Raw genomic sequence first — 24,008 nt, forward strand, 5'->3', positions numbered from 1 at the left:
GTCTAATTACGTCCATTCCCCAAGCCACAAAAGGCCATGGAGCAGTCATTGTATGCAACTCAGATGGAGGGGAATGTATCAAGTCCCCGTGTTCCTGACATTCATGACATTTCTGAATGAAATTGATGGAATCTCGCTCCATAGTGATCCAATAATAGCCTGCTCGAAGTATTTTCTTTGCCAAAACATACCCACTCATGTGTGGTCCACAAATCCCAGAATGTACTTCAATCACGATTTTTGAAGTTTCTTTAGCATCTATACACCTCAAAAGTCCCAAATCAGGAGTCCTCTTATACAAGATTCCTCCACTTAGGAAAAATCCACTAGACAAACGTCTAATAGTTCTCTTTTGATTACCGTCGGCATGTACAGGATATTTCCCAGTCTGAATATATTCTTTGATATCATGGAACCACGGCTCTCCATCAAGTTCTTCCTCAACAACATTATAATATGCATATTGATCATGAATCTGTATATGTAAATGATCAATATAAGTTTTGTCGGGATGTTAAAGCATCGAAGATAAGGTTGCTAAAACATCAGCAATCTCATTATGAGCTCTAGGAATGTATTTGAACTTCACTGATACAAATTGTTGACAAAGATCTTACAAACAACCTTTATATGGTAGGAGTTTCGAATCACGAGTCTCCCAATCTCCTTGGATTTGGTAGACTAATAAATATGAATCTCCCAATACTAACAGTTTTTGAATTCCCATGTTAATGGCTAATCTCAATCCCAAAATGTAAGCTTCATATTCTGCCATATTATTGGTATAATAGAATCGAAGTTAGGCTGTTATAAGATAATATTATCCTGATTCAGAAATAAGAACTGCTCCTATCCCCACTCCTTTTACATTAGCAGCTCCATCAAAGAACAAATTTCAGCCTGAATGACAATCATCAGAAATAACTTCATTAACATACAATAACTCTTCATCTGGAAAAAAAGTCTTCAATGGCTCATACTCCTCATCAATAGGATTGTCATACAAATGATCCGCCAAGGCTTGAACTTTCATTGCAGTTCGTGTCACATAAATAATATCAAACTCTGTGAGTAACATTTGCCATTTTGCGAGTCTGCCTGTGGTCATAGGCTTCTGAAAAATGTACTTTAAAGGATCCATATGAGAGATGTGGTAAGTAGTATAAGATGATAAGTAATGTTTCAGATTTTGGGCTACCCAAGTTGAGGCACAACACGTTTTCTCAAGAAGAGTGTACTTAGCCTCATAAGTGGTAAACTTTTTGCTGAGGTAGTAGATGGCTTTTTATTTTCTTCCCGTGACATCATGTTGACCTAATACACAGCCAAAATAATTTTCTAACACAAACATGTACAATATCAAGGGTCTGCCTGGCTCTGGAGGAATCAAAATAGGCGGATTCAACAAGTACCTCTTAATTATATCAAATGCCTCTTGACATTCTTTAGTCCATTCAACTTTAGCATTCTTCTTCAATAACCTGAATATTGGCTCACAGGTTGTTGTAAGCTGATCAATGAATCTACTGATATAATTCAACCTTCCAAGTAAGCTCATCACCTTTGTTTTATTTTTTGGTGGAGGCAGATCTTGAATAGCTTTTATTTTTGAAGGATCTAACTTAATGCCACATCGACTGACTATAAAACCCAAGATTTTTCCTGATGGAACTCCAAATACATATTTTGCTGGGTTAAGTTTGAGATCATACCTCTAAAGCCTTTCAAAGAATTTTCTCAAATCTTTGACATAGTCTGATTGCTCTCTCGACTTAATGATCATGTCATCCACATAAACTTCAATCTCTTTGTGCATCATGTCATGAAACATTGTGGTCATTTCCCTCATATAAGTTTCTCCAGTATTCTTTAGTCCAAAAGGCATGACTTGATAACAATATGTCCCCCATGGCGTAATAAATGATGTCTTTTCTGCATCTTCTGGATTCATAATGATCTGGTGATACCCCGCATAACAATCCACAAAAGACACAAGATCATGTTTGGCACAATTGTCCAACAAAATATGAATATTGGGAAGTGAAAAATTATCTTTCGGACTCGCCTTATTTAGATCACGATAATCAACACACATCCAAACTTTGTCATCCTTCTTTGGAACAGGGACAACATTTTTCCAACCAAGTAGGATATTGGGCCACTCGAATGACTTTAGCCTCAAGTTGTTTCGTGATTTTCTCTTTGATTTTTACACTTAATGTCAGTTTTGAACTTTCTTATCTTTTGCTTAACAGGAGAAAAAGCAGGATTTATTGGCAACTTTTGAACTACCAAATCGGTGCTCAAACCGGGCATATCATCATAAGACCACGCAAAGATGTCTTTATGCTCATGCAAAGCTTCAATTATAGCTTTTTTTTGTTGTGGTTGAACATGTACACTTATATTAGTCTCCCTAATATTTTCATGATCTCCTAAATTGATCGCCTCAGTTTCTTCCAAATTGGGATTTGTCTTATTCTCAAACTGTTTGAAATCTTTGCTTATATCCTCAAATGCTTCTCCTTCATCGTATTCAACTTCTTTATTTATTATTTCATAATTAGATTGGGTTATTAAATCTAGGTGACAATTCTTCATGCATATCATATCATTAGAATCGGCATAGAAAGAACTGTATGATAGAAAATAAATAAATAAAAATCAGACTCAAAATAAAACGAAAAGAAACTACGCTTTATTAAAAACATAGATAGAAAGATTTTTAACCTAAAATACCAAGTTTAAAGTTCTGAATTACAATACTAGAATGGTTCAAATTATAGGAGTAAAAATAAACAAACTACTAAGACTGTAAGAAAAATAAACAAATTACCAAGATTCCTTTATAATAGGGAGAGGAGTGGCCTCCCAATTGTTAAGCTGGACATCAGGGCCGACAAACTGCACCTCTGCATTGCTGGTACCTTCCTCAATTAGCTTCAATGAACATATTTTGAAAAAGGCCAATCAACTCTGTATCATCATCATTCATTCATTCTGCAGCAGGTAACTTGGAGGATACAATAACACTGAATTTGATGAAAGACTCGTGAAGTGGCGGTATCAGCTTGGTAAGTGAGCATGACTCTTTCTTATGCTTTTTAGCCTTCTTTATCTCTTCAACGGTAGGCTCGTATCCCAAACCAAAAGTACCAAAGTTCTCATAGGGGTTTACCGGATGAACTATGCCTTACAAAAACATCCCTAGAACTTTCCCTGGTTTGAAACCATACTTCAACATTTCATTCACTACCATAACAGATGCAGAGGATAATTGTGGTCTTGCGATAAGATTTCTCTCGAGGATATGCTCAACAACGACTACTTCAGAAGTTTGATGAATCAATACTCCGTTTATAGTATCTGCTTCGATGGAGGAAACAGAGTAGTCTTTATACATGGATAAGTATCCTTCACCATAAACGACTATCTCTTGCCTGTCTCATTCGAATTTAGCATTTGATGCAACGTTGATGCGACTGCTTTAGCCCTATGAATCCATGGCCTTACCAATAACATATTATATGAAGCATCAATGTTCAGCACTTGGTAATCCATAGCAAAATCCACAGGACCGATTGTCAATATGAATTCTATTTCACCAATGGCATCGATTTTTGATCCGTCAAAACCCTTAACGCATACATTATTAGGTCGGATTCTTTCTACATTAATATTCAACATTTGCAAAGTTGAAATAGGACAAATGTTAGCGCCTGATCCTCCATCAATTAACACTCGAGTGACGATAGAATGCTCACATTTCACAGTAATGTAGAGACCCTTATTATGTTCAGTACCTTCCACAGGCAATTCATCGTCTGAGAAAGTAATCTTATTTGCTTTAAGGATCCTTTCAACAACTTTTTCTAGTTGATTCACTTTAATTTCACTGGGAACACATGCTTCATTAAGAATCTTCATTATAGCCTTACGGTGTACTTCTGAATGCATCAATGAAGACAACAAAGAAATATGTGTTGGTGTCTTCTTCAACTGTTCTACAACAAAATGTTCTGGCAATTTCATTTTCTTTAAGAATTCTTCAGCTTCTTCATCAGTAACAGGCTTTTTGACCGTCATTCGTTCTTCATTGCCTTTTTTATTCTTTCTTAACTCTACTGGAGCATAATATCTTCCAAATTGAGTTAATCCCCCTACTTCATCTATATCTTCAGTCACTTCTTTCCCCTTGTGCATCACCACAACGTGATCATAATTCCAAGGGACTACCTTGGTATCAACCATAGGCAGCTGTGACACTGGTTTAATAACAATAGAAGCTATGGGAGCTCCTTTTATGATTAAAAAAGGCTTATTGGATCTTTCGGGAATAATGAGTTTTGGATTTATTTGACTTGACCCAATATTTTCTGAAATTTCTTTCCCTACCACCAAGGGAACATTCGATGATTCGGGTTTTGTTATCACCACCTCCGCTTCTGCAGGCTTTTCTTTTGTCAAATCCACAACATTTGCTGATTTTTCTGAATCAGTTTTAATTTTAATGATCGGTTTAAACAAAATCATAGCATCTTCACCACTGAGTATCACTTCAAGCATATTTGTTTTATTATGATCTGGCAGTGGATTTTGATTGACATTTGGAGCGTCTGAACTTTCTACCATGATCTGTTGGGTATTAATCAACTCTTGAATAGCTATTTTTAGATACCAATATTTCTTCGTGTTATGCCCTGGGGCATCAGAACAATATTCACATCTTCTAGAATAGTCCAAGTTCTTCGGAGGAGGATTTGGGATCCTTCTCTCAATTGGGTTTAGAACATTCATTTTTCTCAACCTATGAAATAAACTGGTGCACGATATTCCAATAGGAGTGAGATTATCTTTTACCATTTTATCCCTTTTGAAGTCTGCTCTAGGTCAGAAATTAGACGTAGGAGGGCCTCTTTGAACTTGCGGGGCCGGTGGATGATTTTGGATTGCTGGTGCACGCCATTTAGGTAAGAAGGAGCCTGAGCATATGATTGTGCATTGTAAATAGGATATTGGGGGGATGGAATGAAATAAAATGGATTTTATGCGTATGTTTGACACGCACCTCTCCAATTTTGTCGTGGACCTGTCACGACAGTTGCTACATCCTCTTTTTTTTTCTTTCCTCTAAAACTACCTACACCACTTTAAATTGCCTGTGTTGTTGCTTTTAAAGTGGCCTGGCTGATGATCTTTCCTGATTTTATTCCATTCTCTACCATTTCTCCAACTTTAATAACTTCAACAAATGTGCTTCCAATTATAGAAAGTAAGTGATGGAAATAATCAGGTTTTTGTGCTTGCAGAAAGAGATTAATTGTTTCAGATTCCTTTGTCGATGGTCTGACTCTTGAAGCTTGCTCTTTCCATCTGATAGCATATTCTCGAAAACTTTCAGTCATTTTTTTCTTATGTTGGCAAGTGTAGTGTGATCTGGCACTATCTCAATGTTATATAGAAATTGTTGAATGAAATCTCGAGCCATGTCATCCCATACGTGCCAATGGGAAATTTCTTGGTCAATGAACCATTCAGAAGCTATCCCTGTAAGGCTTTCTCCAAAGTAAGCCATCAATAATTCTTCTTTTCCTCCTGCCCCCCTTAATTGATTACAAAACTTGTTCAAATGAGCTACAGGATCGCCGTGTCCTTCATATTTGTCAAACTTTGGCATTTTGAATCCTATCGGCAAATGTACATCAGGAAACATACACAAATCCTTGTAGGAAACACTTTTTGGTCCACCTAATCCTTGCATATTTCTCTTACTCTACTCCAAGTTTCTAACTTTTCTAGCCATCTTCTCCTGTTCCTCATTCTTGGCAATCTTCTCAATCACGATAGGAGTATCGCATTGATAAACATGATAATATGGATTTTGAGATTTGAAAGTCATTTCAGAAGGATACAATATATCATGACTTGGTTTCTCCATATTCTTTGGTACTATCGGTTGAGTACCCGCGGTGGCTGGTGCTACAGAAGTAAAAAATGGGTTATTTGCGATAAGAGATTTGGTGGGTGCATGGTAAAAGTAACAGCTATGCCAGACATATTATCAAATGGGCCAAATCCTGGTGGGTAAAATAGATCACTAGTTTGAGCTGGGTCAGAATTTGGATCTTTCGAAGTCGAAAGTCCAGGGATTGAAGAAGGCGGGGCTTGTCCATTCAACCAAGCTTGGTACATCTCTGCCATTTATTTTTTCAATGACTTTATTTGTTCCATTAATGCTACTTCCTGGGAAATCAATTAATTTTGCTCTTCTTCACTGTCAGACTCTATACCTTCTCTGCGGGTCATTTTTCTTTTACCTTGTATCTGGTGTTATACGGATGTGATGCTAGTTTAAACCACAAACTAACCACCAATTACTTTATCTTTCTGTGACCAAGTAGCAAACGGGTGAGTGTTATATATTTAACACATTATAATGCCACGTTATATGTCATGCTTCTATATGCATTTTCCAACCTATCATGGAAGCTTTGTGTTTCATCCCGGCTTTTATAGGCATAATTTTTCAAAAGTTATGACGAACCCTTTGGAGGGTTGCCTATGTATCATGCTAGGACATGAATCAGATCTTGCGTAGCTCGGGAGGAATTTAACAAAATGATTATTTTGTCTCTTTTTTTTATTGAAGAAAATAAATAAAGTAAGTGAAGTAAAACATATGCAATATATATAGAAATAAACAGTCAACTTCATTACATTCTATAATATAAATACAACAAAATAACTAACCCAACTCCTGAAATAAAACCTACTAACTAACATTTGAAAACTAAAAGACATAACATCTAAACAAAAAGTTTTAAAACTGAAAATGAAAAACTATGACAAAGAAAAAAACTATCCATTCAAGGAGACTTTGGCTTAATATGTCCTCCCAAACTGAAGTATATGTCCTCCAATGAAGTAGTGAGACGCTGTGCGAAAGCTGGTACTTGTGCCAAAAAATCTTCACGATCTAATTACTGATCATCCAAACCCATTCTGGCAGTATGTTGTGCTACACGACGGACCTTTCCTCGAAGAGAACTAAAGGACTGATCCCATTCGTGGGCCTGTCGATTTCGAAAATCAACCATCTCTCTTGCACGCTGTTCGCGAGCCGAAGCAACCTCCAACTGTTCTCGCAATATTGTTCTTTCATGGATCCCCTGTGATCTCTCTCGATCAAGTTCTTCTTGCATGTTCTTTTCAACTTCTTGCAATTGCTGTATGCGAGATGCGGCAAGTTTTGCAACGTGTGACCCCCTAGTGGTAGCTAGTTTAATTTGTCCCCGAAGTGCAACCTCAATAGCTGCTGATTTTGCTTTCTCTTCAGCAAATTCCCTTTGTTGTTCGTCTATTTTTGCTCTGGCATGCTCTAATTCTGCTCTCAAGACTTGGTTGGCCTCATGATGTTCTCGCATAGCTCTCTCAATCCCTATCCTGATTGCATCTTCCTGATCTATAGGTTCCCTAACAGATCTTTCTGGTCTGACTGGTGGACTCGACTGTTCTTCAAACCATTTATAGTAATCTGGGTGAACTTCTCCTCTCTCACGCTCTATGACCACCGTTTAAATCCCCATGATACGATAACCCTCCCAAATCTGCTGGGCCAATTCCTCCGGAAGTGGGATCTCTAGTTTGATCTCAAATACAAACTCGATCATATTTTCCATAATGGGAATTATTTGACGTCTTCCAAGATGACGTAAAACTCTCAATGGAACATACTGTTGAACACCCCTAATACCCGTTAATAATAAGAATAGCCAAATGACAGAACTGTGTATGACTTGCCTCCAAGGGAACCAAGGGAGATTCCAAGTGATTTTATCTGCTGTTAGAGAACGTAAAAGCTTATCCCAATCTCTAACTCCTTATGGGCATTTATATTTCTCTAACCTCTCTTCGTAATCTTTGATGCGATTGAATCTTTCCGGATTAAATCTTGCCATTGTAGGACGTCGGTAGAGATGCTTCACAATCCACATCTGTAACAAGTTATTACATACCTCAAAAAAACTTTCCTTTATGATAAATAGTCAAAGCACGGTAAATATCTACCAGGATCATTGGCACCATAGTGTAATCTTTCTTAATTAGTAACTTTACCACTCCTGCTAAACGAATGTTAATTTTTTCTTCTCTTCTCGAAAAAACCATAGTGCCTAGAAAGGCTACCATGAATGCAAATCGTCTGTGAACCTTCCAGGCCTTAAAATTCCCCTTATTATAGAGCTGCTTACCGTACTTTTTGAACCCCTCTTGCCTCCCGTATCTATAGTACAAAAACTGCAAGGAAACCCAACCTTTTTTCATCGATTCTTCTTTTGAGTTCCTTATGTTCGTGAGTTTGCAGAATTTTTTTATTGAAATAAGTTTCGGAGCTATAAGTTTCTTCCAATGCATATCCCCATATCCAACATAGGCCGCTATCTCCTCTACAATAGGAGTCAACTCAAAATCTGAAAAATGAAACACATTATTCTTCGGGTCCCAGAAGGTTAGTAACGCATCAATCATCTCCCAATTAGGCTTTATTGTCATAATACTCGTCAAAAACCCAAATACTTATGTATCTCGTCATAATCAAATGTATCCATTTCGTTCCACCACAACCAAAGCTGCAAAGGGGTACAATCCATAACCTGAAGCGGTACACTCCCATCTCTCTTTCTCTTTGGACGCTTTCCATGAACAGGGGGAGACATTTTATACCTATTGACAAGGATATGAAATTAATAAATTTCTAGATTTAGGATAAACTTAATTCATTAATTTTGAAAAGAATTTTTTAACTTGACTTGTGAGAACTAATGCGACTCTTAAATTGAGACTTAGACGTAAAAAACAATTTTATCAAAAATCAAAGCGAGAGAAACAAGACTGATAATATTTTTAAGAAAAACACTTATTTAAATTGACTCTCTCAAAAACTTTGCAATAACAGACTTCTAGACAATTTTACCTATATGTTTGAAGACAATACTCCCTAAGTACATTTAAAAGAACAAAAATAAAATAAAAGGATTTAGAAATAAAGAAAAGAAGAATGATTGTTTTATGTATGAGGTTGTATAAGATTTTAGTCTCACGACCCCTAAAGGTTCAAAACTGTTAAAATATGTGTATGTATTTTATTATTTTAGAAAAATTTAGTTCACGACCCCTAAAGGTTCAGGCTATTATGATTTTTATGTTAAAATTAATTTTGAAAATAAAAATAAAAAGTAAAATAAAGATAATAATATTAATGAAAACAATCATTTTTCTAAAAATATCCTTCTATAAATCTGTGAATAAATATATTATTATTGTTTTTCAAATAAATGGTCGTATCCTAGGTAGAACTTCCTACGTATCTCATAAAAAGTGAGAATCAGACCCTCGTAGTTCATGAAAACCATAAAACTATGTTACTAAAATTTTTTCTCTTTTAAAAATTAAATTTTTCTTTCAAAATGATTCACTAACTGTGACGATAATTTAATCTCTTGCATTTTAATGTTGCCTAAAAACCGGTCAACACATAAATAGCCTTCCAAACAAATGTCAAAGAGCACGTAGGATGTGCATGTTGGTCTTTATAAAGTGGGTTACCTTTCCTAGACAGACCCGGCCCCTGTGCCGAGTCCCGCTAAGTCAAATGCATATGATGCAAATAAAGTGACACCTAATAGGGATAATCAAATTCTGAGTTTTTTGTTCTTCTAAGTTTAAGCCTAATAGGGATAGGTGACTAGACTGGCTTACTCGAGAGGACACTCGAGCCAGGGAGGGATAACTTGGTTGGTAGCAGGGCAACACCGCCTTCGTTGTTGATCCGAACCCTACCTAACATGTGTGACTGTATCCTTCACCAGGTGCCTTGACACTCCAGCTATCTCAAAAAGAAGGTGGGATGCATATGCTGCATTCCCTCTATCCTATTTCAGAGACTCAGAAGGAGTACGCGAGAGAAGACAATATATAATACAGTTCAAATAATATCAAAGCAATAAATGAGCAACAAGTACCATATATGGCCAAAAAACACAATATCAACAATAGTTAAAGAAAGTATAAGTCAATATAAAAAGCTCGAATTCTTATAATTCCCCAATGGAGTCGCCAGAGATGTCACACCCTTTTTTCGCCCGAGGCGGTCGAGGTCGAAGGATTTTTCCAATTAAAGTGACGATATTGAATAGGGATTATTTTAATTTATAGAGTCGCCACTTGGAATTGAGTTATGGTGTTCCAAGTCACCTTTTTAAATCCCTAGTCAAAAGGAAATGACTCTTTATTTTGGTCTGCAAAAACAGAAGACAGGTAAGAAATTCTATTGACCGAAGGGAAGGTGTGAGGCACCTCTCAGTCCCGTGGTTCTAGAACGGTCACTTTTATTGACTTATCTTGACAAACTATTTTATTAAATTATGTTAAGGCCTAGGTTCACTCATTTTTTATTATACTGAAAATATTCGACTATTATCTTATATTAAATAAATCGATGAAACTTTAAACATATTTATCAAGATGTATTATTACATTCTTGAAATTTTAAATGTCTCAAGAAGATGTGTACGCCGCATTCTTAATTGAGACGAATATTTTAAACGTGTCTAAAATTTCTGTAACGTCAAAACTTTGGTTTAATTTTGTAAACTCATACAATTTATCATTTCGAAATACTATTTAAACTTGACAATAAATTAAAGTAATATTCAATTATAGCAAATAATTAATTCAATAAGTAATTATTAAATTTTATTAAATATATATATATATATATATATATATATATATATATATGAAATATGTAAAGCTTTATCATTTAAACTTTAAACAGCAAAAATAGAAAATGAATTAAATTAAACATAAAATTCATTTAAATAATCAAAATTATATATACAATAGTACATTAAATAATCTTAACAATAATTTTTTAACAGTAAACTAAAATAATATTATTTAAATGATAAATTAACATAACTAATAATTTATTGAGTTTTATTAATTACAATAATAATAATAATAAATAAATAAATAAATAAATAATAATTAAAAAAATAAAGCAGTGATATAAAATATAACAAAATAAACCATATGTGGGACTCCAACGACCATGCAAATATTATTATGTGATTTGTAATATCTACTTTCACATTCCAGTAAACCATGAACTAAAGACTAACCTTTATATAATATCATGATGTCTATTTCAAACTACTTTTTAAACTAAACAAGTGACTTAGAAGTAATAAATACTAAAAAGAACACCATTAAGCCTCACTAGAGTTAAATCGTGAACTGGGAAGAAAAGGTCCCAACAAAATATTAATTTAAAGTCCCTTAACCAACAAAGGTTCTAACTTATTCACTTAACCTAGTTCACTGTGATTTGCCAAATACACGACTCCTATTTTTTTTTGTTGTTAAATATAATTTTAGAGAGTAATATGATACTAGACTCTTAAACATTACAAACAACAGTTAACATAGAAGTATATTTTGATTAAAATAAATCCTCCCTCACGACTCTTCTCCCCCACTTTATTCTAAGTATTTTGATGTTAGTATTTAAGAAAAAAAAAAAAAACTTACAATGTAGACCCGACACAAGAATATATTAAACTCTAAATCAACAAGCAAATATATAAGTATTCAATAACTTAGTCGTACAACTCCCAGTAACGATAAAACTTGCATAATTAGTCAACCACATGCACTAAAAAAATATGCATGAAATTACATGAAACAAATTTGATCAATTCTTTGATACTTCATGAAACTTATAAAATAATAGTACAAAGATTGAACAAGAACCTGAATAATTTAGACTGAACAATGAGATTCGTCACCGAAAATTTCGAATGGAGTTTCAACTTTTACTTCCTTCTTTTCTCCCTTTTGTCTGATGTTTTTCTCTCCTCTTCTCAGTAGTTTTCTTAGATTTTTTTTTGATTTCTTGTCGCAGTATCTGATGATGCTTTTTGTAAAGTACGTAGAAACCTTTAAATACAGGTATTTGGGAGGAAGTAGTTATCTTTTTTTGGGGGGGGGGGGGGGGCAATGGTTATTATCTGATAGGGGGAAGGGGATTTTAAAATTTTAAAACTAAAGCTCCTCTATTTTTTTTTATATAGAAAATAATAGTAATAATAATAATAATAAATAAATTATATAAAATAAAAATTAATAAATAAAATAATAATAATAACAAATATAATAATTAATTAATTTATATTTAACAAAACTTAATAACAATTTATAAATAGTCAAATATAAATAAAATAATATTAAAACTATTAATTAATTTATTAAAAATTTATAAAATAAAAATTATTATTTTTTAAATTTTGTATTATTTTACAAATTAGAAGAAAATAATAATAAATATAAAAATAAAATAAAATAAAATAAAATATCTTGAAATTAACTTTATTTAATTATTTATTATTTTAAAAAATTATTGAAAATAAAAATAATAATCAAAATAATATATGATTAAATATAAATATAAATATTTAATATCAATAAACAAGTTAAAATTTAGGGAGGATCAAAAATCACATGTCTACAGTTTTTACTCTTCACACTGAAGGATTTTTCACATAAATTTTGTGTCTCGTGTGATTGCCTTTATTCATGTCTTGTTTTATGTGGTTGATTTGTTTTCTGTATATTACTCTATGTTACTTGTGCTTGTTTGTCTCCTCTTGGTTCAAGTTGAAAGGAAAAGTTTAGTCTTAGGTATTTTCCGCTGCTACCCTATTCGGCTCTTTGATTGTGTGCCCGTCTTTCCTAACAAGTAGTATCATAGCGTTGATTGTTGTTTATTTTTGATTTGAATAATGGAGGCAAATATGAGCAAGATGGTGTGTTTGAATGGTAGTAACTATCATACTTGGAAAGGCAAGATAAAAGATCTTCTATTTGTCAAGAAAATGTATCTACCTATGTTTGCATCTATTAAACCTGAATCCATGATAGATGAGGAATGGGAATTTGAGCACTTACAGGTTTGTGGCTATATTAGACAATGGGTTGAAGATAATATTAGAAATCATATTATGAATGAGACACATGCTAGAAGTTTGTGGAACAAGCTCGAAATACTTTATGCTTTGAAGACTGGCAATAACAAGTTGTTCTTGATTAAGCAATTGATGAATATCAGGTATAAAGAGGATAGTCCTATTTCTGATCATATTAATAATTTTTAGGGTGCTTTGAACAGCTGTCCAGAATGGGTGTAAAGTTCGATAAAGAAATTCAGGGACTTTGGCTTTTTCATACTCTGCTTGACTCTTGGAAAACTCTCTGAGTTTCTTTGACTAATTCTGCTCTTGGTGGTATTGTAACTATGAAATATATTAAAAGTGGTGTCTTGAATGAAGAGATGAGAAGAAGATCTCTAGCCTCATCTTCTTCATCTTCACACTCTAATGTTTTGGTTATTGAAGAAAGGGGGAGAAACAAGTCCAGAGATTCAAATGATAGAGATAAAAGTAGAAGCAAGTCAAGGTACAAATTCAAGAATGTTACATGTGACTATTGCAACAAAAAGGGACATATCATGAAATATTGTTACTAACATAAGAGAGATATAAGACGGCAAAAGAAAGAAGACGATAATAAAAATTGTGTTGCTGTTGTTGCTAATGATGATCTTCTTGTTGCTTGTGGTGAGGATACCATCAATCTTGTTCGCGATGAGTCTAGCTGATTTGTGGATTTTGGTGCTACTTCTCATGTTATGCCTAAGAAGGAATTATTTTATTTTTATACTCCAGGTAATTTTGGGATGTTGAAAATAGGCAATAATGATGAAGTTAAAGTACTTGGCATTGGCACGGTTTGTTTGGAAAGTAATAATGGTTCCAAACTAGTTCTCAATAATGTCAAGGATGCTCCAGATGTTCGCCTGAATTTGATTTCTGTAGGAAGTCTTGATGATGAGGGTTATGTTAATACCCTTGGTGCGGGCCAGTGAAAGCTTACTAGAGGTTCGATGATTGTGGCTCGAGGTGACAAGTTGTCTAACTTGTATGTATTTCAGGGCTCTACTTCTAAAAGCTTGATAAACTTGGTAGAGAATGATACTTCATCAGATTTGTGGCATAGAAGGTTAAGTCATATGAGTGAGAAGAGGATTGATAGTTTGGCTAAGAAAAATTTTCTTTGTGAAGTAAAACAAGAAAAGTTGAAGAAGTGTGTTCATTGCTTAGCCGGTAAACAGAAAAGAGTTTATTTTCAGAGTCATCCGCCTTTAAGAAAGCTCGATTTGATGGAGTAGGTGCATTCTGATTTGTGCGGTCCTTTTAAAGTAAGGTCTCATGGTGGTACACTTTACTTTGTGACTTTTATTAATGATCATTCTCGCAAACTCTGGGTATTTCCTTTGAAGTCCAAGGATCAAGTACTTGATGTGTTCAAGAATTTTTAGTCTTTGGTTGAAAGACAGAGAGGGAAGAAATTGAAATGCATCCGTTTAGATAATGGTGGTGAGTATATTGGTCCTTTTGATAGATATTATAGAGAGTAGGGCATTCGGCATCAAAAAACTCCTCCAAAGACTTCTTATTTGAATGGCTTAGCAGAGAGGATGAATAATACACTAGTTGAGAGGGTTAGATGTATGCTTTCAGATGCTAAGCTGCTAGATTCCTTTTGGGTGGAAGCACTTAATACGACTGTTGATGTTATCAATTTATCTCCTACTGTTTCTTTGAATGGTGATGTCCCTGATAGAGTTTGGTCTGGTAAGAATGTTTTTTATGATCATCTTAGAGTCTTTGGGTGTAAATCTTTTGTGTATGTTACTAGGATGAAAGGTCAAAGTTGGATGTTAAAACTAGACAGTGTATCTTCATTGGTTATGGTCAAGGTGAATTTGGCTATCGTTTCTATGATCCAGTTGATAACAAACTTGTTCGAAGTCATGATGTTGTGTTCTTTAAAGACCAAACAATTAAAGATTTTGACAAAGCTGAGAAGGTTGATTCTCAGAGTAGTGAGAGCCTAGTTGATCTTGTCCAGTTTCTTTGACTACTGCTCCTGAAGAAAATCTTCATGGTGATAAAAATCAAGTTGATAATAAAGATGATGATCATGTTCAGAATGACTAGCAAGAAGTTGGTGATGCTCTAGTGCAAGTTGATATGGTTGATTAGTAACCAGTTATTGATGCTCCAGAGAGTTCTCTCAGACGATCTACAAGGGAGAGAATACCTTCATCTCATTATTCTCCCAGTGAGTATGTACTCTTGAATGACGGAGGAGAACCTGAGAGTCTTGATGAAGCCATGGAAAGTGAAGAAAAATAAAAGTGGTTTGATGCTATGAAAGATGAAATTAAATCTTTGCAAGATAACCATACCTTTGATTTGCTTAAGCTGCCTAAAGACAGAAAAGCTTTAAAAAATAGGTGGGTTTTTCGGGTGAAGCATGAAGATGCTAATCCAATTCCACGGTATAGAGCTAGATTGGTTTTGAAGGGATTTAACCATAAAAAGGGAGTTGATTTTAATGAGATATTTTCTCCGGTTATGAAGATGTCATCCATTCGTATGGTTCTAGGCTTAGCTGCAAGTCTAGATTTAGAGGTTGAGAAAATACATGTTAAAGCTACTTTTCTCCATGGTGACTTAGATGAAAAAATTTATATGGAGCAGCCCAAAGATTTTGAATTAAAGAAAAAAAAGAATTATGTTTGCAAATTGAAGAAGATATTGTATGGTTTGAAACAAGCTCCTAGGCAGTGGTACAGGAAGTTTGGTTCCTTTATAAGTCAGCAGGGCTTCAAGAAGACTACTTTAGACCATTGTGTTTTTGTGAAAAAAATTCTCTGATGGTGACTTTATTATTGTGTTCCTTTATGTTGATGACATGCTTGCTATTGGTCATAATACTTGCAGGATTCAAAAGTTGAAGCAAGAGTTGAGTAAGTCTTTTTCTATGAAAGACTTAGGACTAGCAATGCAGATTCTTGGCATGCAGATTGTACGTGACAGGAAGGCCAAGAAATTATGGTTACACAAGAAAAGTACATTCAGAAAGTACTTCAAAGATTCAACATGGATAAGGCTAAGGTTGTCAGTACACCTTTAGCTATGCACTTCAAATTGAGAACGAAGTAGTATCCTTCCAGTGATGATGAGAAGAAAGATTTGAAGAAAGTTCCTTATGCTTCAGTCATTGGTAGTTTGATGTATTCAATGGTTTGTACAAGATTAGTTATTGCTTATGCTATTGGTATTGTTAGCGGTTTTCTTTCTAATCCGAGAAGAGAACATTGGAATGTTGTAAGTGGATTATGAGATATCTTTGTGACACTTCTAGTCTGAGTTTGTGTTTTAGTATAGGGAAGCCTATTCTTTGTGGTTATACTGATTTAGACATGACTGGTGATGTTGATACTCGCAAGTCTACTTCAGGGTATTTGGTTACTTTTACAGGGGGAGCTGTGTCTTGGCAATCTAGGTTGAAAAAATGTGTTGCTCTTTCTACTACAGAAGCTGAGCTTATTGCTACCGTTGAAGCTTGTAAAGAATTGCTTTGGACGAAGAGATTCTTGGGGAAACTTGGTTATGCTTGTCACGACCCGAACTAGGGCCTGGCGACGACGGGCATCCCGAACCATGAAGGCCTGAAATGCCCTTCTTAATCTGGTAATCATCAATAACATTCATATAATAAAGAAGATGCAGAAACATAATCTGCTACGAGAACATGGTCAACTCTGAATTCAACATAGGTATGGAAACTGTAAATCAAATACATCTAAATAACATCTGACTCAGTTTGCGAAATCTCTACTACATGAAATCTGACAACTGTCTGAAACTGGAACAAGGCCCCCAGTAGACCAAAACTAAAATAAGTGACATAATCTGAGAAGACAGGCCTTTTGGAATAGAGAAGGCTCACCACTGCATAATCTGATCAGCTGTCTGAATTATCTACTACTTATCTGGACCCCTAGACTGAGTCTCAGAACCTGAGAGGTAGGGGGAAAGGTCAATACAGATGTACTGGTACGCAAAGAATATCCAAAATAATCATTTATAAATCAACATATATGAGAGCAATTTAAAACAGTTCATAAGTATATCATGTAGTAAGAATTCACATGGGTATTTTTAAAAACTCTGTAAAAATCATCTCAGCTCTGAGAAATCTGTGTTACTTTTGTGCTAGGTGGTATACCCTACAACTTTGAAAAATTCCATGGGCTATATGGAAACTGTCATTAACTCGGCAGTGAATCCCCCAACCCAAGTGTGCCGCAAGGGTCGGAGTCTCTGAATCTACTACGCCACACGGTCGTTGCCGACGTACAATAATAATCTACCCGTATCGACAAATACGGTTTAGGATAAGAGTTTCTTGAACTCGCGCCTTCTTTGGGTAACCACCTAACCCTCTTTAAGCCCTTTGTTAAAACTCTATCAAAGCATATAGTCTCTGAAAACATACTCTGAAAACATGCTCTGAAAACATACTTTGAAAATATGCTCTGAAAACATAATCTATTATGGCATAAATACATATGGTATATTATTAGTCTATCATAAATCTCTGTATTCAAAACACAAGTTTTGAGATCAACATTTCAATAATTCAATTCAATGAATCTTTCCTTTTTTCAAACCTCATGTAAACACATTCAATACTTTCTCATACACACAAGAACATATTGATGTCAATAAACACCCTCTCAACAATTCCAAATCATGTTCAAATGCTAGGATATTGCAAAAACATCTTTCAAATCACAAAACCATAATCTTTAATTCAATACAAGAGAGGGAGTTCATAATTTATGCTCTCAACAATCTTAAATCTCAAATTCATACATATACATATATATGTAAATCAATTTAAGGGAAAAGACTACAAGGCCAAAGCAATAGTAGCATTGAAACTTTTGAAATGCATAATCAGTAATATAGTTTTCAAAACCCCCATAAAATACATGTATCAAAACCTTTAAATTATGCTTTAACAATTACAAGCCCATGTAGTTTTTAGGATAAACCTCATGTACCTCGATTACGAAGAATAAGGGATTATCCTTGAAGCCTACGGTTTGAGGATTCCAAATCTTTAGTCAATTTTGAAAACCGACGGTTGAATCTTGAGTTTCTTGGAGGAGAAGTATATGAACTAGGATTTTTGTTTTGAGGAAAATCTTGAGAATGTCATATATTCTGCTTGTAGAGGTCTTAATCTACTATTTGGACGTTTTAAGAGGATTGAAAAAAATTCCAAATTACCCTTGTTACTTCTGAACAAAGCTGGAAAAAAATTAAACTGGGAACCCAATTTTATGGGCCATCGCGACGCGCCACTTTTGCGGTGGCTCACTGGAAATTGATGAATGGAAAATTGGGATCCTTAGCGATGCGCCACTATCGCGAGATCCCACTAAAATTTGAAAATTGCTAATTGAACCCTCTCCGCGACGCGCTAAACACCAGAATGACGATGTTTTACGACTAGCACATAAAATAGTCATAACTTCTTCACTGAGTGTCCGTTTTGGACGAATCTTATATCGACGAAAAGCTTATTCAATCATCTACATAATGAAAAATTAAAATCTAAGGGATTCCATAGATAAATAAGTATAAATCATTCTAGAAGCCAATGCTTTATATTTTAGGGATAAAATTTAGCTAAGAAAAACTTCGGGGCATTACAGTGCTCAAGAGAGGTATGTTATTTATTGAGAAAGTCAAAGTTCCATATATATTGGAAAAAATTATACATTTAATGGTCGGTCTAAACACATTGATGTGAGATATCATTGGATTCGGGATGTGTTGGATTCTAAATTGCTTTAACTTGAGAAGATTCACACAGATGAAAATGGTTCCAACATGATGACTAAAGCTTTGCCAAGAGGGAAGTTTGATGATTGTTGCATGATCTCCGGGATGGCGGTCTCCTCCACATAGTCGGGAGGGGGAGAATTATTGGGTCATGAGCCTTTGTCCCTTCTTATATGGATAAAATGAAGCCCAAGTTATTGGACTAACCCACTTTGACCATAGCCCAATTCTATGGGGCATATATATTGACCTTTTCAGGTATTATTCACCATTCACAAAATTAAGAGTTCAGAACACAAAAGGAGAGAGAGCAGATTTTCGTCCAAAATATTTTAGCCACAACTATCATCTTTAAACTGCGATTTCCGCTTCGTTTCTTATCCGATTGAGCTAATTTTTGGACTGCGTATTTCTCTCATCTCGATATTTTATTAGGAACTAATAGAGCTTGATTTGGTGTTCTGTAGATCATGTTTTTTAGTCCCAAACAATAGCTATAATTTTGGTGTTTGCATTTCTTTACTCTCTTGTTTTGTTGCTATGGTGTATGTATTGTTGCTTGTTATTTGGCACTTATTTGGTGGCCATTTCGGAGGACAATATTGTAACTAGTTGGTGATTATAGTGGAGGTTTTGATCCCGTGGTTTTTACTCTTCACACTGAAGGGTTTTCCACGTAAATCTTGTGTCTCGTGTGATTGCCTTTATTCTTGTCTTGTTTCATTTGGTTGATTTATTTACTGTATATTACTCTATTTTTCTTGGGTTTGTTTTTCTCCTCTTGGTTCAAGTTGAAAGGGAAAGTTTAGTCTTGGGTATTTTTCGCTGCTACCTTGTCGAGCTCTTTGATTGTGTGCCCGTCTTTCCTAACTGTCTGACTCACCTTGATCTCTCTAATAATGCTTTAGATGGTTATATTCCTTATGAATTTGGGAACATGTTCTCCATGGCTCATCTAGATCATTTTCAGAACTCTCTCCAGGGTTCGATTCCTGATTTCTTTTGGAATATGCAATCCCTGGAACATCTTAATCTTTCTGACAATGTGCTAGAATGTGGTTTCCTTAGATGCTTTGGGGACACTAGTAATCTGAAGTTGTTGCGAATGTCTTCTAATAGATTAGATGGGCAGCTACTTGACATAATGAAAAACTTGTCATGCATATCAGATTCTCTGGAGTACCTGAACCTAGAGGATGTTGAAAATTATTTTAAGTTACTGCACTAGTTTTTAGCAAAATAAGTTGTTTAGATTAAGATGAATTTGAATTTTGAATTTTAACTAGGTTTCTTGAGTAGTTGAGAAATTATAGGTTTTTCACTTTGAAATTATGCAGATTTTTGTTTCATGCTGACTATTTAAAGCCTCTCAATGCTTAATAAAATTATTGAAAGCTTATTGAAAGCTATTGAAAGTTATTCAATCCATTGAGAGCTATTTTAACCCCTTTTTCGCTGCCCCATCTTTGTTTTAAAAAATCAACAGTGGTATTAAGAGCTTTATTCTGTGAATTATTTCAAAGCGCTACCATATCATTTTTAACCCGCAAAGGCTACTTTTTTAACCCGTAAGGGCTCCATTTTAACTCGTCAGGGCTACCATTTTCAACCCGTGCTTATTTTCAATGCGTAGGGCTATTTTCAACCAAAAAGATGTCAAGCAGCAGTCTCTCATTAAATGCCCCAAAAATTTTCACCGGCGAAAACTACCAAATTTGGTCAGTGAAAATGAAATTATATCTTCAAGCCTATGATCTGTGGGAAGTTGTAGCGGATGATACACCATTACAACCACTCCCTGAAAATCCTACTGTTGCTCAAATTAAATCTCATTCAGATGAAAAGCTCAAAAAATTCAAAGCCAAAACTGTAATTCAAAATTCAGTTGTGGATTCGATTTTTTCTAAAATCATTGCTTGTGAGACAGCAAATGAAGCTTGGGAAAAGCTAAAAAAAGAATATCAAGAAAGTGATCGAGTTAGACAAATGTAAATTTTGAATTTGAAAAGGGATTTTGAATCTCTTAGAATGCAAGAGAATGAAATTATTGTTAAGTGTTCTGAAAAGATTTCTTTGCTTGTCAGCAAAATCAGGTTGTTTGGCGAGGATTTCAAAGATGACAGAATAGTAGAAAAAATTCTTGTGACAATTTCGGAGAGATTCAAGTCTAAAATCTCATCTCTGGAAGAGTCAAAAGATCTCTCTACTATCTCTATTGAAGAACTAATAAGTGCTCTTCAAGCACAAGAGCAAAGAAGAGCCTTTAGACAAGACAATGTTACTGAAAGTGCCTTAAATGTACAAAACAAAAAAGGAAAAGGTAATTATCCTCCTTGCAGACACTGCAAAATAAAAACACACTTGGAGAATTTTTGTTGGTGGAGACCTGATGCAATCTGTGGAAATTGCTAACAAGCAGGTCATGTTACAAAAGTGTGCAAGCTTAAAAATAATCCTCAAGTACAATTTGCGGAAGCAGACATTGAGGAGGAGCGACTTTTTTAAATTGCAGTAACTAAAGCAAATAAGGAGTGTTGAAAATTACTTTAAGTTACTGCACTAGTTTATAGCAAAATAATTTGTTTAGATTAAGATGAATTTGAATTTTGAATTTTAACTAGGTTGCTTGAGTAGTTGAGAAATTGTAGGCTTTTCAATTTGAAATTATGCAGATTTTTTGTTTCATGTTGACTATTTAAAGCCCCTCAATGCTTAATAAAATTATTGAAAGCTATTGAAAGCTTATTGAAAGCTATTGAAAGTTATTCAATCGATTGAGAACCATTTTAACCCTTTTTCGCTGCCCCATCTTTGTTTAAATAAACCAACAGAAGAGAATCACATTGGTGGTTCACTGACTGATATTGTAGCAGATTTCACATCTTTGAGAGAATTGAGGCTCCGACGTAACAAGTTGAATGAATCCACCCCAGAGTTATTGGAAAGCTTCCAAGTCTTGTTATTTTGGATTTATATTGGAATGAAATTGTGGGATCAGTCCCCGATTTTTATCTGTTCATTGTTGAGGGAATTGTATCTTTCACATAATCAGTTGAGTGGTTTAACTAAGTTCATTGGACACCTTCCCAAACTCGAGAAGTTGTACCTTGATTCCAATCAGTTTGAAGGCACAATAACTGAAGTTGATCTGTTCAAACTCCTTCAGTTGCACGAGCTGGACCTCTCTTTCAATGCTCAACTACATGTCCAAATCAGTTCAAATTGGATTCCCCCATTTCAACTGAATGTCATTCGTCTAGCACATTTAAAATTGGGTCCTCGCTTCCCAAACTGGCTGCGTATGCAGAGTAACATTTCGGAGCTTGATTTATCGGCCTCTGGAATTTCGGGTCACATTCCTAGTTGGTTTTGGGACCAACCTACTCTACAATGAGCTTACTGATAATTGAATTACTACTCGGGAAATTTGGTTCTGCCAACGCAACACCTATGTTACAAAGGACAGCTTAGTATTACACCTCTCAGAGCAAGCTATTGAGAGAAGTCGGCTTCTGATTACTACTTAGATAATCTAGTGGAGGAATACCGCCATATGTAACAATGACAGTGTATCTATCTACCTCTCATAATCGACATCAAGCCAGAAAAAATATAAATATACAGAGAAAAAGTATCACAATGAGAAAAATTTTGACCATGAGAGACCTGTTTGATGATAATTGGTTTAAGTACTTTAATAAAGCACCTTGTGCACCTTCAACATTTGTTAATGACTCGTCTATGTTATCATCAATCCTGATCGCAAGTTCCCCTTGTTGTGCAACCATTGTAGCTAGATGGGTGAAGATCCCACTCAATTCTGAAATAGTGGATTCAACATTTTGAAGAGCAGTTGCCCTATTTTGCGTGAAACTTTCTTGTCTTGGAACCACTTCTTGCAACATGGACGACGTTTCCATTTGATGAGATGGAGGATTGTCCGAAGCCAATCTCCGCCTTAATTGGCTGCTGCCTTGAACATCATTTGCCGGTGAAACTGATGAAGGAGTTGACCAAGGTGGTGGTTCTGCTGTAGTCTTTGGAGGCTGCTTCAAAGGATTTTCTCTTGCAAGATTCGTAGAAAATATTTGTCTCCGGTCCTCATGAGCTTTCATATTCTTTGTCCTTATAGTTAGCGCATCCTGGAAAGATTTTGTAGCTGTCATAAGCCTCGTCTTCAGATCATCACAAATAGCGGTACAATGCACAACTGTATCTTTTGAATGAGATCCATCAGCCACTGCCGTGTCTTGCAAGGCTTGTAAATCCGAAACTCCCACATTAAGTGTTCTAATATCTTTTTTAATCAAAGAAGTTAATTCTTGGATTTCTTTGCTAGGATCGTCAAAAATGGATGATCGTTTTGCCAATTTAGCGAGTCTATCAATTTTCTGGAAGATTTGGTGGATATTTAACCCAATTTTCGATGCCTTCTTGTTAAATTCAGATCGGTCAGGAGTAGACAGGGCAAAATTCAGTTGTGATTGATCATGTACAGGGCTTCCTGTTATCTTCTTCAATGTCTTGGACAAAGATGTGAATTCAGAAGTTCGATCTCGATATGTCCAAGCTCCAGAAGAGGCCATTGACATTTGATGCTATCTAATTGCAAATATTGGTCATGTGTCTACAAATCGCAGGGATATGGCGGGGACGTACGGGGAGCCTTGCTGGTCAGATGCCAATGTTTTGGGGTCCAAAGATGTTTCCTAATTTTTTGGCTAGAAACAAGGATGACTTATTAAAATTAGAGGCTTAAAATCAAATCTTAGTTATCATTTTTTTAAGCTAAATTATAGTAAGCCAAATTTTTTTTAGCCAAATTCTTTACATCGTACTACTATTCTTTGTATTATGAGAATGAATTTAAGTTAATAGAATGTTAGTCGTGCTTGCAATTCATTACTTTTGAATATTACTATAAAAAGTTAATTTACCAATATGAAGATTTAAGTAATTTGATTGAAAGATCTAAAATATGCTCGAAAGTGTTTTAACTTATTGGACTAAAATTATACAATGATATCATGTATCTAGGGCTGAGCTGTAGGTGATAAAAGAGTATTAAAATGAGATGTAGATGACACAAGTCTTAATAATTGAGTGGAGGTGACAATTACTTTATTATGGATTAAGAAAGTTGGGTAAGTTTAAGAATAGCCCGGAAGTTTTTAAATTTATACT

The 24,008-nt window shown here is 34.9% G+C and overlaps 3 protein-coding genes across 10 annotated transcripts in view; 1 reads left to right on the top strand and 2 right to left on the bottom strand.

Annotated features, from left to right (window-relative positions):
* LOC124900091 (receptor-like protein EIX1) overlaps positions 1 to 23,726 on the top strand; it is a 35,302-nt gene extending 11,576 nt beyond the window's left edge. For 6 of the 8 annotated variants that reach the window (XR_007057758.1, XR_007057757.1, XR_007057753.1 and 3 more), the window contains one exon: positions 2,256 to 2,437. Coding sequence is in view for 2 of the 8 variants with exons in the window: in XM_047415386.1 (XP_047271342.1) it covers positions 2,256 to 2,372 (117 nt within the window). In the remaining 6 variants the exon portion in view is untranslated. Of the gene's footprint in view, positions 1 to 2,255; positions 2,438 to 22,617; positions 23,086 to 23,163 lie in introns of those variants that run through there. The other 2 variants (XR_007057759.1, XR_007057756.1) reach the window with 1 other exon arrangement.
* On the bottom strand, positions 3,430 to 4,797 carry LOC107854994. Its single transcript, XM_016699975.2, has one exon. The coding sequence runs from the start codon at positions 4,795 to 4,797 to the stop codon at positions 3,430 to 3,432; it is 1,368 nt and encodes a 455-aa protein (XP_016555461.2).
* LOC107855011 (syntaxin-31) lies at positions 22,278 to 23,416 on the bottom strand. The gene has a single exon (XM_016699987.2). It carries the CDS (start codon positions 23,414 to 23,416, stop codon positions 22,421 to 22,423), a length of 996 nt encoding a protein of 331 aa, XP_016555473.2. The 3' UTR covers positions 22,278 to 22,420.
* Positions 23,727 to 24,008: the final 282 nt, after the last annotated feature.

This window comes from Capsicum annuum, chromosome 7 (genome assembly GCF_002878395.1).
Source record: "Capsicum annuum cultivar UCD-10X-F1 chromosome 7, UCD10Xv1.1, whole genome shotgun sequence".
NCBI classification, from domain to species: Eukaryota; Viridiplantae; Streptophyta; class Magnoliopsida; order Solanales; family Solanaceae; genus Capsicum; species Capsicum annuum.

Excerpts from the sequence above, each read along its gene's own strand:
- LOC107854994 (XM_016699975.2), bottom strand. The coding sequence starts at position 4,797 with ATGAATGTTCTAAACCCAATTGAGAGAAGGATCCCAAATCCTCCTCCG.
- LOC107855011 (XM_016699987.2), bottom strand. The coding sequence starts at position 23,416 with ATGTCAATGGCCTCTTCTGGAGCTTGGACATATCGAGATCGAACTTCT.